The sequence below is a fragment of the Triticum urartu genome, chromosome 4A (assembly GCF_056163025.1).
Source record: "Triticum urartu cultivar PI428250 chromosome 4A, HENAU_Tu73, whole genome shotgun sequence".
NCBI lineage: Eukaryota > Viridiplantae > Streptophyta > Magnoliopsida > Poales > Poaceae > Triticum > Triticum urartu.
Window position 1 is genome coordinate 202,841,108 of NC_141876.1, and position 16,759 is coordinate 202,857,866.

At 45.1% G+C, this 16,759-nt stretch overlaps 1 protein-coding gene across 1 annotated transcript in view; it reads right to left on the minus strand.

Moving 5' to 3' along the window:
* Positions 1-16,416, minus strand: part of LOC125551648 (transcription initiation factor TFIID subunit 4b) — a 40,202-nt gene extending 23,786 nt beyond the window's left edge. Inside the window, exons 1-11 of the mRNA XM_048714919.2 lie at positions 16,230-16,416; positions 15,992-16,124; positions 13,543-13,988; positions 13,323-13,418; positions 12,434-13,147; positions 1,779-1,897; positions 1,610-1,697; positions 1,361-1,496; positions 1,224-1,279; positions 1,098-1,154; positions 867-1,013 (exon numbers count right to left, since the gene is read on the minus strand). Of these exons, the coding sequence (XP_048570876.1) occupies positions 867-1,013; positions 1,098-1,154; positions 1,224-1,279; positions 1,361-1,496; positions 1,610-1,697; positions 1,779-1,897; positions 12,434-13,147; positions 13,323-13,418; positions 13,543-13,988; positions 15,992-16,124; positions 16,230-16,268 (2,031 nt within the window). The 5' untranslated portion in view covers positions 16,269-16,416. The remainder of the gene's footprint in view (positions 1-866; positions 1,014-1,097; positions 1,155-1,223; positions 1,280-1,360; positions 1,497-1,609; positions 1,698-1,778; positions 1,898-12,433; positions 13,148-13,322; positions 13,419-13,542; positions 13,989-15,991; positions 16,125-16,229) is intronic.
* Between the last annotated feature and the right edge of the window lie 343 nt (positions 16,417-16,759).

Genomic DNA, 16,759 nt, shown 5'->3' on the forward strand with positions numbered 1-16,759 from the left:
GAAGAGAGAAAAACATATGCCAAATCTGTTTGGGTACTTCTAGATACTTCCACTCTAGTGTAGTATTTCTTTTCTTTTCTTTTCTATCCTACCTACTGTTTTCTAGAGCCTTCTAGTTGCGAGTAGCTATGAGTAGAATGGTGAAACTTAAATAATGTTTCTAGAGTATTCGAGCTATAAGTAGAAGTATGTGAAGGCTTCCCAAAGCCCTATAAATAGAGGTCCTCACCTCTACCTTGAACGGAGACTATGTACCCACTACCTATAATAGAACTTTTTGTTCTTATCTAAGATCTTGGAGTAGATCTTGTGCTCTAGGAGTTCTGGATTGAACTCTTGCTGCCATATCGGCCTACATTCGCTTCTAGAGAGATATCTAGCGCAGCACGTTGAAGTTGTTCCTTCAACACTTGTGCTGTACACTTTGTAGCAGCAAGGTGGAGTTGCTCCTCCACAACCTTTGTGCTGCTTCAGACATCTAACTCACTGATGTTCCTATCTAATAAAAAACTAATAATAACTGAGATTGAATTGGTGAACCAGTCACACATGCACTCTCAAACCTAACACGTGCCTTTTTTCAGATAGTCCATATTAGTTCCAAATTTGATTTTCTATCGAGCTTCGCAAACATTCAACATTACCAACATCTAAAGTATGTGCTATAAACAAGATATAACATATATGATATTGGCAATTAATGTGTTAATAAGCATGTAAGACAATTGTTAAAGATCACAAATAAATTCCATGCAGAAAATACTAAAATCCACTTCATAAAAAATCCTTCATACAAAAGCATACTTCTATGAATGTATACGTAAATATAAAATTAAATGCAAGCAGAAACATCTTGCAGAACTAACATCACTCTGTTTCCTGATTCTGTTGGCATCTGCCGCCAGCTTCCTGTCCCACTGTTCTCTAGCTTCCCGGTTCACCCTCAGTATATGACTCCGAACATCCGAAGATAAAGGATAATAATGATGTCTTGATTTTTCAACATCAACCCTCTTCAAAAATAAATAAATAAATAAATACACAGATTACATTTTCCGTATGAAATGTCAATGAGACCACAGACCAGCAAATTGAACCTGTTTTGAAAGCCTTATTGTATTGCTTATGAATCCTCGTAACCGCTCCTCGACGCACTGGAGAAAGCTTAAGTTAGATTAGGCATAAGCAAAATCTGGGAAGGGCCTTGCTATATAATCTCTCACCATCGATAGACAACGCTCTACGTCACATCCTATGCTCTTCAGATTATATTTTCTCACTGCAAAAACAATAACATTAGAGAATAGAACACGGAGTTCCTCTATCAATTTAACAACACTTGAATGATAAAGGTATTAACTGATCTCTGCTAATTTCTTTGTCAGAGGCCCCTTCTGTAGAATGAGCCTTTCTTCTTCTAGTTGTACAACTTTACGAGCAGCTTCTGAAACTCGACTCTCTTCCTTAGGAGCAGAGAAAAGTTGCTCCTCCTCTTCCTGGCAAAAGTAACAGTTACAGCATTAAAATTCATTTGATAATGGGTACTAGAAGGTATGCACAAAGCAACACAAAAGAACAAAAGCACATTAAAGAATGTTAGTATGTATACCCTCAGATTAACACCACTAACTGCAGTAACATCATTCAGCTGGTCAATGCTTTGATCATGGAAGCCTCCAGATCCCTTCTGCTTTTTGCTGGCACAATATAAAAAGGCCTCAGGAACCAAGAGCGAGTACATTAAATTGAGTAATAATGGGAATTGAAAAAACAATTACCCAGATGGTGGAGGAGATGAGCCAATTGCTTCCAAAGGTTTCTTCTGCCCAGCAGATGGCTTCTTTTGAGGTGTTTTGGAAGCTGCTCCAGAAGGAGGTGCTTGAGTACTAGGTTGAATCTAATCAAGCAGCAATAATCGTACCATTTCAGCAAAGTGCAAGAATTAGTCAAATTGCTAAGAAATAAACAGAAAACAGACAGCAATGCGTTCATTTTGTGTGCATGCAAATAAAGGAAAATTACACTTCTGCAACCGGATCTCACAGGGTGTTATCTGTTAGGAATATGCAACTCGGTATTCCCATGAGGCCATAGGCCAGTACATATATGCACATACAGGCGTGCTAAAATATGCAGAAAACCCCGTATATAACGGGGATATCAGGGTGTTATTTGTTAGGAATATGCAACTTGGTATTCCCATGAGGCCATAGGCCAGTATATATATGCACATACAGGCATGGTGAAATATGCAGAAAACCCCAGATATAACGGGAATATTAACCCCCCCCCCCCCCCCTCACCGCTCAAACTCATGGTGGATCTATAACACTGAGTTTGGAGATTTGGAGATGTAAAAACGATGCTGTGTTCTAATCTTGACCTGAAAGAAAAAACTGTTAGCTGTAGATCGGAAGGCACATATACTGTAGAGCAATCACCTGATCCTCCACACATAACCACATGAAAGAAGCATCAACACCAATATGCTTGGTGAGCTCATGCTTCATATGGTCACAGGATACTAATAGCACCTGTACTATCGGACATAAAAAGTTGTTGGCGTAGTGACAGAAACAAAAAAATCCACAAGCAACCATCGTAGCCAAGTCACCTTTGATGTCAAAAGGACCATACCTCGCAACTCAACCTCTGCACACGAACAGGAAACTGCAGTTGGTTTCTTTGTCTTCTAGGCAATGAGAGAACCAAGAAGAACATAGTAAGCACAAAGTGACTGGCGATCCGCAGGATCACTAGCCGAAGTAGCATCCGAACAGGCATGAAGCTGTAACGAACTTGAGCGTGGAAGTACAGCAGATATGGTCCCATGAAGATATCTAGAACCTAAAGTGGATGACTATAGTGAACGGAGGTGGGAGCAGAGACGAACCAACGCAGGATATAAGGGATATCCAAATGAGTGATAGCTGGATAGACAAACCCAACAAGATGACGATAGCGCACTGGATCAGGCAAAGACTCACATCACCATCAGAAGCTCGGAGGTGGACAGTGAGCTTGATCAGAGTCTCAACTCAACGGTATGCTCATCAGTAAGAGCAGCACGAGCAAGAAGATCCTGAATGTACTTCTCTTGCGATAGAAAGAACCCATCTCAGATAAAAGAAATCTCAATCCCAAGGAAGTAGCGAAGATGACCAACATCAGACATAAGAAACTGCTCACTAAGACGAGCCTTCACAAAGAAAATGTACTCAGAATCATCTCCAGTGATGATTATGTTATCTACACATAGAAGTGTTTGACCGCGTGACTGAAGGTGGGCCAAGAACACGGGATCATGATCACTTTACCAAAAAAACAGCAATAGTGACCACTTAGGAGAGGCACCCAAACCAAGCACAAGAGGCTTTGCCATATAGAGCGCGACGAAGACAGCATACCATGCCATCAGGAACAGAATACCCAAGTGATGTCTGCATGTAGATTGTTAGTTATATTCTACCATGTATATTTACCACCTGTATGAGGTGTTTTCCTGCATATTTTACCACCTGTACATGTGTGTGTCTATATATATATTGGCCATTGGCCCCCAGGAAATACAAGTTGCATATTCCTAACATGGTATTAGAACCTTCGGGTATTTTTTCGCAGACGCAAGTCGTGCTCTCGATCCAATCTCTCGCGCCACCATCATCCTCTCGACCAGTTGTTGATTCCCCTCGATCTCTATTTCCGTCGGATCCCGTCGATCTAAAGGTTGCAGCTGCCCTAGTCAACACAGCCCTCGTGCGGATCAACTCAGCCGCCAGCTTCTGCTCTCCGCTTCCGGAAGTAGACCCACCATCGAGCCACCCTGCCTCTGATTTCCTGCCGTCGGCCCTTGGATCCTGCTCCGACTTGATTCAGCAACCTCCCATCCAGATTGGGTGCCCGCGTTGCTGCTGGAGCTGCCCTGCCTCTGATTTCCTGCCGTCGGCCCTTGGATCCTGCTTCGACTTGATTCAGCAACCTCCCATCCAGATTGGGTGCCCGCGTTGCTGCTGGAGCCGCACTGCCTTCAATCTCCTACTTCCGGCCGGTTCACCTCCAGATCGAGCCTCCATCTGCTGCCTGACCAAGCCTGCCCGCAACAACGGTGGCCCTCGCCAGCTGCCTAGACGAAGCCACCCGCCCCGCTTTGGCCTCCTGCATCCATTCATGACAAGCCGGCCAACGCATGCCTGCCTCCTGTGATGATTCTCGCAGACCACTGTTCGTACACTTGTTGTGGCCTCTGTTCACCACTGGTTTGTATCTCAGCTTGATGTTAAGAATGCCTTTCTTAATGGTGAGCCGCATGAGGAGGTATACATGCAGCCACCACCTGGGTATACTGTTCCTGGTGGCATGGTCTGTCGTCTTCGTCGCTCTCTCTATGGCCTTAAGCAAGCCCCTCACGCCTGGTTTGAGCGTTTTGCCTCTATGGTGACTGCCGCTGGTTTTTCAGCGAGTGATCATGTCCGGCGTTGTTTGTCCACCTTTCAGCTTGTGGTCGGACTCTTCTCTATGTCGATGACATGATCATCACTGGCGACGATCCCGAGTATAATGCCTTTGTGAAGGCCCGTCTTAGTTAGCAGTTTCTTATGTCTGATCTTGGCCCTCTATGCTACTTTCTTAGGATCAAGGTCTCTTCTACCTCTGATGGCTTTTTTATTTCCAAGGAAAAGTATATCCAGGATCTTCTTACTCGTGCTACTCTTACTGATGAGCGCATTGTTGAGACTCCCATGGAGCTCAATGTTCACCTAAGTGATACCGTTGGTGACCCCTTGTATGATCCGACGCGTTATCTTCATCTTGTTGGGAGTCTTGTCTATCTAGTTGTCACTCGTCCGGATATTTCTTATCTGGTCCATATTCCGAGTCAGTTTGTCTCTGTTCCCACTTTGGTTCACTATAGTCACCTCCTTTGTATTCTCTAATATCTTCGGGGCTTGATCTCTCACCGTCTATTCTTTCCTCGCTCCAGTTCCTTACAGCTTCAAGCATATTTGGATGCTACGTGGGCTAGTGATCCCTCAAATCGCCATTCACTTCCTGCTTATTGTGTTTTTCTTGGTGGTTCTCTCATTGCCTGGAAGATGAAGAAACAAACTACAGTTTCTCGTTCAAGTGCAAAGGCTGAGTTGCGGGCTATGGCTCTTTTGACGATAGAGGTGACTTGGTTACGGTGGTTACTTCAGGACTTTGGTGTTTCTGCCATTACACCTACTCTACTATTGTCTGACAGTACATGTGCATTGCACGTGACCGTATGAAGCATGAGCTCACCAAGCATATTGGTGTTGATGCTTTCTATGTGCGCGCTGGCATGCAGGATCAGGTTGTTGCTCTTCTATGTGCCTTCCGAGTTACAGTTGGCAGATTTCTTTACGAAGGCTCAGACTAGAGCGCGACATGGCTTCTATCTCTCCAAACTCAGTGTTGTTTATCCACCGGGAGTTTGAGGGGGGTGTTAGAGTTATATTCTAGCCTGTATATTTACCCCGTTGTATTGGAGGTTTTCCTGCATATTTTACCACATGTACATGTATATGTATATTGGCCATTGGCCCTTAGGGAATGCAAGTTGCATATTCCTAACATAGACCTCCTCACACAACTCACCATTAAGAAAAGCACTAACTTGTTTGTGCTACACTGCAAAAGCACAAAAGACGATGTGTGGTATGGTTCACTCCAGTTATACACTACATTTCTTAGGTTCTGGATTGAAGATGAATATCATAGCTAGAGGCCTATAACTCTTATTGTCTGCAAGGTGCATCATCAAGGTCTATAGACCGGCCAAACCCTGGTAGGCTAAGAATATTTAAGTGGAAAAGGTTTGCCCAAGCTCTTACACGACTTAAATGAATTTTGGCACAAATGGAGGTCAACAAACACACAGGTAACAAATGAGCAACCGATTTCTTTTATGGCTATGACATATACACTCAAGGGCACAACAAGTACTAAATCTGGACTTCATTGCAAAAATGGTGTGTGGGAGGGGGGCAATTGACCTGATAACTGGTATGGCCTGTCTCTCTTTGCTCATGACATAATGAGAAAAAAAAAAGTCCTTTCTATTTGTTGTCTTGAGGGGAAATTTCTGGAATACTCACTCACTTGCTAGATGCAGCCTACAGGTACAAATAGATGTACACAAGGGTGGGCTATTGGGCCTTTGAAGATGGGAGATAGATATCTATCATTCCCATCTTGTTACAGGATAAATTACATTCCTTAACTCCTAAACCCTTCGATTAGACAATCTTCTACTTGCTTCCCTGAACTTACATGATTTAATTCTATTATACCCTCATCTAACTTCTCTTTAGTAATGATGAAGCACCAATCTCCACATGCTTCGTTCTATCATGTTGGACTGGGTTGTTGGCTATGTTGATAGCCGATTGACATGGCCAAGTACTCTGCTTCGGCTATCGATCTAGACACAACAGATTGCTTCTTGCTCCTCCATGCCACAAGGTTCCCTCCAATAAAAACATAATATAAAAATTGCAGTGGGGTTTTTGTTAGGAAGAATTAGTATTGGTCTAGGAGTCCTTATTAGACTATGTTTACTTTCCTTGCACCTCAAGTCTTGTGTAATATATGCCCCTTGGGCCTTGGAATAGAGATAAATTGATTCCTAACATGGTATTAGAGCTATAGGTTATTTTTTTAGCACGGGCAACTCATGTTGATCCAATTTTGCGCCACCACCAATCTCCTCTCGGCCGGACGTTGCACCCCCCACGATGTCGCCGTCTTCCTCTGGCCGGCTCGCGCTGCCTTCCCTCCCCCTTCACGCGCCCTATCCAGATCGGGAGATTGGGCCGCCCCGGTCAAACGTTGCGTCAAGATCGGGCTGCTTCGGCACCCTCCAGAGATCAGGCCGACTCGGTCAACGCCGTCGCGCTAGATACCATCGCCCTGAAGATTGACACCGCCCCGGTCAACGTCACACTGCTGAATCCCGTGCAGGTTTCCAGAGCTCGCCCGTGCTCCCACGGGCTGATCTCCAAGTCTGCCTCTCCAAGAGGGTTCTGCTCCATGTGCAAGCCTGCCCGTACAGCTTTAGCAGCATGCATGTTGCTCCTTGCATGCAGCTAGAGGTTTGGGGTGCCTCCTGCCGCCCGCATGTGCTTCTCCAATCGGCTCGTGGCTGCTCATGTTTCTAGTATGCATGCTCCGTGCTAGCTGGATCGCATCTGGGTCAACGCCGCTGCTCTGTTCCTGCCCGTCCGTGTGCGCGCTACTGCGTGCAGGCTGCTGTGCTAGCTACTGCTTTGCTACTGCGTTCGCTCCTGCCTGCTAGCTGCTGTCTTACGCTTCATGCACTTTTCTTTAGGTGTCGCGTGCTCTTTCGCTAGTTTTCTTTTCTTCCGCTGCGTCCACCAAATCTGTTGATATTGTGTGTTTCTTATGCCATGCGAGCCCAACATATCTTTGTCCGTCAACCTTTTTCTGGTCATTGTCCTCTCAATAGAATTTTCATGGCCTTTCTTAGCATTGTTGGTTCTAAGCCCATTCTCTTGCCGCCGAGCTTCTTTCGACATCAGTTTTCATGGGCCATGATTCTTTAAGCAATGCTTCATTCTCTTGATGCGCCATCTTCTTTTGACAACCCATCTTCTCTTGATACTTCTCTTGTATCTTCTATTGATGCGGTGTCTTCCTCTGATGTGCCATCTCTTTGTTATCCCCTTTGGCGACTCGACAGGTTTTGAAGACTCTTCATGCTACGACGACACTCGCAAGATCCGGATTTGGATTATCATTTTTTTACACTTCTTCAAATGCAATGCTATTGCATACGCTTTGCATTTGAGGGGGGTGTTAGGAAGAATTAGTATTGGTCTAGGAGTCCTTATTAGACTGTTTACTTTCCTTGCACCTCAAGTCTTGTGTGTGTGTGTGTGTGTGTATATACTAATATACTAATAAAAGACTCAGTTGGTGATGATGGTGTGTCTGCCATCCGTCATTTCTGACCATTAGATCTGCATCTAACGGCTGTGAGGTAAGTTATGGCATTTTTGCAACAATAGCCCACTTCTCTGCTCCAATTTGCAGAAAACCCCGTATTATCTTGAAAGCAACCACATCCCTCCCTCACCTTATCAAAACAGCCGGAGAAATATATTTTGAGTGAAATGTAATATATTCTTAGTGGTATATGTATATCAAAACAAGAGTATTTTCTTCCAAGTTTGTGAACAAGTACTATTCTACTTTGGATCCGTTGCATCGCACGGGCACATTGCTAATGTGTGTGTGTGTATACATATGCCCCTTGGGCCTTGGAATAGAGACAAGTTGCTTTCCTAACAGTTTTCACCATACTGTTTGCTACTACACAGTATCCAGAAGTTGGATTTTCTATCAAGGCAATTAGCCCAATCAGCATCACAATATCCCTCTACATTCAAATGTCCATTGCTTGAACCATAGACCTCTTCCAGGACTCCCTTCTAGATAGCACAAAATTCTATGTGTTGCCTCTAAATGCCCACTTCTTCGGTCATGCATGTAGCATCTCACCACACACAACATAAGATATGTCAGGTATCGTGTGGAACAAATAGATGAGTCGACCAACAAGCCGCCGGTAGCTCCCTCTATCAACCGGATCTCCTGAGTGAGCACACAGCTGGTGGTTTTACTCAATAGGGTTGAAGCAGCTCGATGCTCAAGCATACCAGTCTCACTGAGAAGATCCAATACATATTTCATTGCGAGAACTATTCCTTAGGAGATCTCGCAATCTGAATACCCAAAAAATACTTGAGTTGACCCAAATCCTTAACCTTAAATTCTTTGCTCAACAGCACCTTCAGTCGACTTGTCTCCACACTATCATCTCATGTGGTAGCAATAGCATCCACATAAACTGCAAGGATGGTAATATAACTCTTGAAATGCCTATAAAACATTGTATGATCTCCATTACATTGTTTGTAACCACAAACTTGGTGACTGCTTGAGACCATATAACCACAAACGTCGGACATGCACATGTACAGCCACCTGGATCCCATGGACACCATCTGGACAAAAGGAATGCATGTGTATGGCCACCTGGAAGTGGTCGCAAGAGCGACCAGCAAAGGCGCCCTCGCGGCGGCCGGCGGAATGCAGTGGTGCTATGCGATGTGCCCCTGTCGGTGACACCCTGCCTTCTTCCCACCAGACGGCTGTTGGTCTGCACCGCACAGAGAAGAGTGGAGGGCTTGCGATGGAGAATGACGAGGAGGGGTGCGCCCCCCCAACCGCCGATGTCGCAGACTTTGAGGTCGCTATCCGCGAGGAAAACAGCATGCCCAAGATCCCTGACGCAGCGAATGAGATCGAGGTCCTTTGCACAGCGAAGCGCAGCTGGGAGGAGCGTCAACTGCAGACAACGCATCTCCCGCACACGCCGAAGCGCTAGGAGGCCGTGCGCAGCAGCCTGCAACCTCACTGCCGCCGACGCGTGGCGGGTAGTGATCCAAGCCGGAAGCGGTGACGGCGACGGCGGGAACTTGATCTGCTGGACGGGGACGCCCTGGGGAAGCGGTAATGGCGACGGCGGAAACTTGATCTGGTGGATCGGGACTCCCGCCGGCGCGGTCGATGCAGGGCCGGAGCTGACCGGCGATGGCTGCTGCAGCGGAGCGCCGAGCGCGACGGAGGCCGCCAAGAACGGCGGCTGCCACTGTAGCCAGGGCGTGGCGGTGGATGGCAGCTGCAGCGGCCCGGCGAGCGCGGCGGGGACGCCCTAGGGCAGCGGCGGCGGCTGCTGCGGCAGAGGCCGCCAGGAGCGGCGGCTGCCACTGCAGCCAGGGTGGGGCGGTGGATGGCAGCGGCTGCGGCTGCTGCAGCGGCTGCGGCTGCTGCAGCGGCCCGGCGAGCGCGGCGGAGGCCGCCTGATGCAGCGGCTGCCACGGCAGCCACAGCGGCGCGGTGGCGGCGATGGGCGGCGCAGCCGGGTGCGGCCCATAGGACCTGGCCAAGAACAGGCGGATCTCCTGGACCGCCTGGGTTAGGTCCCGCAGCGCCCCGGACACCTCCTCTGGGGTGAGGACGGCGGGGGCGGGCGCGATGGAGGATCCCGGCAGCGGAAGAGACGGGTTGGGCGGCGGTGAAGAAATGATCGAACCGAAGCTAGCTGATACCAAATTGTTATGGTCCTGCTAGAAGGAGGGCGCGAGAGGACCGGCCGGGGGCCTTTTGCCCACGGTCGGGCAAGATGGAAGGGATTTCCTTCTTAATTCTTGCTTGATTAGATTGATACATCTCCTTCCCTTATATATAGAGGTTTACTTGACTCCCAAGCAAGCGACCCTTATCTCTAATTAACCCTAAGACTAATGGGCTATACCGCCAGCCCAGGCCCATTAGGCCCATTACATACTCTAACAGGACGGATCCGGCAACGGCAATAGACGCGAAACAGTGGAAATGTTCAGTTCTTCAGTTCAGATAGGGTTCGAGCCTGACACGTACCTTTCTGGAGGCTTCCTGGCCTAGCTCATGGTTTTTTCCTCAAGGCTATAGGAAAATTAGTTCAATCATCTACCGACACATGGCTCACTCCCAGATGAGTCAAACTTCAATAGGCACTGAAGTTCGTTATTGTTGAAACTGCTGCCCTTGCAATAGGACTTCGCCAACTGCTGGAGCATGTTGTTCATGTTGCAATTGTCTCCATGTATGCACTCTTAAATTTTCTTCCTCGTTAGGCTTTCTCCATCTCTTCTCACTCATAGGTTATCTCTTCGTGTATACCATCAAATTTACATCTTTGGGCTTTCTCCATCTCACTTCACTCATAAGGCATGAAATTGAACTAACCACAACTCTCAATGGTTCATCTTCCTTAGTCCCAATGGTTAACTCTCCACCACTCGACTTAGCATCACCCGTGCTGGGAGAGTGAAAGTCAAACAACAAGCTGAGATCTGCCTTCTCTCCACAGAACGGCTCAGGCACCCTAAATGTCACATCCATGCTCACAAATGTTCGCCATTCACTGGGACTCTTCAATAATTGGTTGAACTAGATATTGCATGTCACTTCAAAATAAGGTTGTTTCATTTAGAATTCAGCAAGTTTCTTCAAGATGAGTATCCAATAAAGATACACTTCACAGCACGTGGGTCCAATTTTCCGACTGAAGGTCTCTGCTCTCTAACAAAGCAGGTGCATCCAAACACCTTTGGTGAAACAATGAACTCATTCTTGCCAAAAGTCATCCCGAGCAATATTTTGGTGGTGTTTGGTTGGGCTTACTTTTGGCTTTGGCATTTCCGCTTATAAAGCCAAAAAAACACCTATTTATGGGCTTTTTGCTTTGGCTTTTGGCTTGTGACTCAATATTGTTTATATGTGACGACCAATCACGCGCTCAGCCTCATAAGGTAACTTCATCATGTATTCACTTATTACGAAGTGGTTGAGACCATTTAAGTTATTCAATGGCACTACCCAGCCCCTCCATTTGTCAGGCATATAAGTCGGCATATTGATATAGAATGAGCATTAAGGTGACAGCAAGCTAGTGCACTAGAGATGATCGCAAAGCCTTTGTGCAACAGCTATGTTAGTATCACAGTACTATGAAGGATCATACTTTGTTTGACAGGATCGAATCTTGACTTCAACAAGCCAACATAGTTTATGTAGTAAAATATAAATTGCATACTCAAATATTTAAGTTTATAGTACAAACTGTAAATTTTGAACCAAATTTATGAGATTAGATGCGTTTATTCACAGTATTCAATTAAGTGGATATAGTGCAGCCTACTGCTATAATAAAATACATATATTTGTATCAAGTAATACCAAATTTTACATGCTGTTATAGTTTATCCTGAGAATCGTGGCCTACTGATTCTAAGAGATGGACCATGTACTGCCGTGATATTACATTCCAATCCATATTGCGGTCCATGACATCCAGCTCTGATAGTACAAAACTACAGCAATCATGATACTGACAATCTTGTACTACTACTGTAATAAAGTTTTTCTAGCTTCGTTGGTTGTTGGCTGATTTTGGTGTTCCATGTGATGCACACACATCTATTCTATGTGATAGCATTATTGCTATATACAGATTGCAAACAACCCACTCAAGCATGAATAACCAGCGTATTGGTATCGAGGCATCATTCCCAAGTTCCCACTGCCAGCAGGCAAGGATCAATCTTCAATATGTCCCATTGGAGCCTCAAGTTGCAAAATTCTTCACAAAGGCTCAAAGTAGGATCAACATAGGAAAGAAGGGGTATTAGTTGAATAAACCTGTTGTATAACTTGTATAGGCCCATATAACTTGGTGTATACCCCAATTCAATGCAATATATAAAATGATTGGCACTGTAACATTAAAGTGCAACAAGTACACAAAAAACATACATCCGAAGAACAATATACTGGTGCATACCTGCATGTTAAGTTCTGCTGGAGTTCCATAAGATGGATGAGGTTGACTTGAGCTTGTTGTTGTCAAAGATTTAGGAGTGGCCAACGTAGATGATTGATTTTCCAAAACACCACCAACCTTTGAAGATAGAAGGCCTGGGTTGACTTGTTTCGCATTCAAGGCGGCAAAAGAGCTCTGTGCAGATTCAGAGGGTTGGTTAGCATTGTCTTTGTTCATATGTACTGTTGGAGTGAAAGAATTAGTTTTCTGCTCCTTGTTTGGTTGTTGCTGTGAAGGTTGATTATTTTGCAATGCTGGCCGTGTGGCCACACTGCCAAGAACACTGGCAACACCTCTCTGGACTGATTGTCCTCTTTGACTGGAATCTGTCATCTGCGGTCTAAGTGGTGCAATTGGACCTCCAACTGACTGTGGAAATTGACGAGAATGAATATTATTTGCCCCTAAGGCTGGCAAAAATGTCTGTGGACGCTGCACATGATCCTGGGTTGCTTGCAGTGGGATTGAGTGGATATTAGGTGGACGGCTATGTAGCATCTGCAACCCTTTCCTATCTGACATGTTACCAGTTTCATTAGGCTTTTGTAAGTTGCCTTCTGAAGCTGCATAACCCATGTTATTCTGCATTTGGCCTGATGAGGACAGTCGAAATTGAGGCGGTCTTGGACTCTCATTTTGCTGACCTGGGACTTGATTCCGTTGTGCCTGAGCAGCCTGCAGCCAAACAAGATGAAAATAACTATCAAAGGAAAAAGAATATGTTTATAAGAGTAAGAATAACAATATAGGGACTGCTTAAAGATATATAGATTGACCTAACTTAAGCAAAATGAAGTGGAATCAGGTTATGTTTCAAATGGACCACGATAAAATGGAAAAGCTTTGTTACCTGCATTTGATATTGTGAAGCAGCTTGCTTGAGCAACTTATCACCAACAATAGTCCTAATAACCTTTAAAAAATGTTCCTTGCTGACCTCATTTTTCTATCAGAAACAAATTAAACTTCAATAAAGTAATAAAAATAATTAGGTAATCTGTTATGCAATGACAATAATTCTTGAACCAGTTGTTTATCTAATTCAAGATGACTGAGTAACAAATACCAACCCGTAACTTTGCAAAAATGGACTGAACTTGTATATCCCTGTCTTTGTCAAGGTAGCGTCTCAAAATCGGGATTAGCATATGAAATGTAACAACAGGAGGTTTTCCCACCATAGCTGGACTACTATTGGTTTGGTTTGTGCCTGGTGGTTGTTGACTCTTTATTTGTTGCATAGGCTGCTGCTGACCAACAGTGCTTTGTTGAGCATTGTTTCCTGGCTCTCGCTTAACCTTTAGCTGGAAACATTCAATTTGAGTATTAGAGTGAAGTTGTTTGTTATCAGCACCTATGGGAACTGCTTCAGGTCCGGACGACTGCTCTTTTTTGCAATATAAATGTTTTTCTTCCTGCTGTTGGCTCTCCTGGTTTCCACTGTCATTCTTTACTGAACCTTGCCACTGTCCATGACTGTTGTTTACTACTGGGTTGCTTTTCTGAGGTAATGTACCTGCAATTTTGCGTCAAATTAGTAAGCTTCTTCACTCCAGTTCAAATACAGTGACAGAGTAAAACTGTAAATACAGCTAAGTTATTGGACGCCAATTCAGTAAATTAAAATGGAAGTGCTTCTAGAGCACCACTGTTGATGCTGACTCTTGTTCAAGTTCTTCATAGCAAACATGAAAAATAAATACTCCAAGAAAAATACCACCATGCATTGTTATTAACTGAGTAACTCCTAACTGATTTTAAACTTCAAAAAATATTTGTTTGAAAACCTCACTGCTAGTAAAAGACCAGTGCATGGGCAGGCAACGACAATACTACATTATATCCAAGTTTTGTATCTAGCCTTCCATACGGAGAAAATGCTCCATTTTTGGCATTAAAATGATGCAAAAAGCTAGGGAACTGCCACTTCAGTCATATGTAGGGTGTATCTAAGAAACACCCAGAAAATTTTAAATTATGCAACTATATTTGCTCCAACTAGGATTATTCAGATAAAACTATGCACAAACTTATCAACCCATACCTAGTTTCTTAGTTTGCTCAAAAAGGTTATGTCTCATGCAAGATACAATTTTCTTCTCTCTCTTCACCCTCTCTCCACACTATTTCAAATCTTGGGTGGCATAGGTTTACATACAGCTGAAGTAACGCATTGTGGAGGCCCTAGATGTTGTACACTTGTTTAAATTCTATTACAGCGAAAGGACGACACAAAATACTATTAAAACTACCACCACGTCGCAATTCCTGAATTAAGTTGCAACTCATGTCCGTCCAAGAAACACATGCAGCTCAGTAAACATTATTGGCCAACATACCCCTATCTAGTGCTCCTTTGATTCATAGGATAGGAAAATTGGAGGATCGCTACGCCCTGCCCATTTGAATCCTATGGAATTGCAAAACAAAGGAAATGGCACAAGTGTGTGTTTGATGGAAGCATAGGGACTTCTCCAAGAGCTCAGACTTCATGCAAAACTCCCTACTCAATAGACTGGGAAAATTACATAGGAATGATTCCTAAGGATTGCATTCTACAAATCAAACAACACATATAGGAAAAATTCTAATCCTATGAAAATCCTGTAAAAATCCTATGAATCAAAGCAGCCCCTATTGTATTTGAATAATTATCGAGGAACATCGAATGGTACGTTGGTATCCTAATGCTCACTGAATACATTTCTCTCAATCCAGACCTAATTAGGAGAACACCATTCTAATTTGACAACATAGTAATTAATTGACTTGTAATATGCTAGAGTATATTCATGCACTAACATTAGTACATAACCATTTCTCTACAATACTCCCTACGTTCACAAATATAATATGTTGTAGCTTTTTTGTGAATCGGATGTATGTAGAACAATGTTAGTGTGTTTGTTCACTCATTTCAGTTCGTATGTAGTCCATATTAAAATATCTAAAACCTCTTATATTTGTGAAGGGAAGGAGTAACAAGGTAAGTTGTCAAATTGAATAACAACTCTTCATTAGTATATGCATGCAGTCAAGGAGACCTCATAACAGACCACCCATATCTCCAGTAATTCAAAATTTTACTTCGTAAGTTTTGTTTCCTCAATGGCATAGATAAGCTTCAAGTACAAACCCTAGTCTCAGCTCAATGCCGGTTCCTAAAAATAAGGCAGCCCTCCTGCCGGATCCTAAAAATAAGGCAGCGCTCCTGCCGGTTCCTCCATAAAAAGAGTCTCAGCTCAACAAAATTCGTCTTCTATTGATTCCAAACATTCCCTCGTAGAGGAGAGTCGGTCCATTGATGACTGGTTCATTTGTCCCAAAGCCACGTGTTGGGGTACTCTAAACCTAAAACTGCAAACCGGCAATAGCAACTTAGGAGCTGCATTCCGCATTATGTTTCTAGATTCCATTATTCATCAAAATTGTAATGCAAGAACCGCGTATTCTGATACCGGGTTCTTGGTTAATCGGGGCGGGCCCAAATTCGATTCTAGAACAGGGAATCGGACTTACCAGCGGCGTGATCCAGCGGCTGGAAGGAGAAGGCAGCGGCGGCACTGCTGCTGCTGCTGGCGCTGCCCTCCACCTCGCGGTTCAGCGCCGCCGTGAAGGCCTCGACGTCGGCGCCCGAGTGCATGCTCTCATCCTGCGCAACCCCAACAACAAGAAACCGCCATTGACCCTTCCTTTCCCCAAATAACTCGATAGAAATGGCAGGAAGGTGGGAGGAGTTCGGTGTTGGGCCAGGCACCTCTTCGTCGTCCTCGAGGAGCTTCATGATGGGATCCATGGCGAGCAGCTCGGACTGGTGAGCGAAGCCCGCCTCTCTCGTCGCCGCCTCGCCTCGCGGCCGTCCCTTGGCGGCCTCAATCTATATCTCTACTTGCAACTTATAATACTCCGTCCACCCTCAAAAAAATGTAATACTCCCTCCGTCTAAGAAAAATGTGGCAGCGATTTTTTTTTGCAAATTAGTCCCTACCTTTCTCCGGACATAATCCACTCCTTCCTTGCCGCCCTATCCTTCCTCGCTTTGTTCTTCCCAAATGGCAACGCCGCACGCCGACGACGGCCGCCTTCCTCCCTCCTCCGTCCCACGCCCCACGCCACCTTGCTCACCCCACCCACCCCCACCATCCCCCTCCCGCCGCCGATGCCTTGCTTCCCCACGTTACTGCCTCGTTTCCCCGTCGACCATCTGACGGTTGGATTTTTGTCGCCGCCTCGTTCTGCCTGCCCGTCGTCGACCACCTCCTGCCCGACCGGCCGTCGTCGACCTCC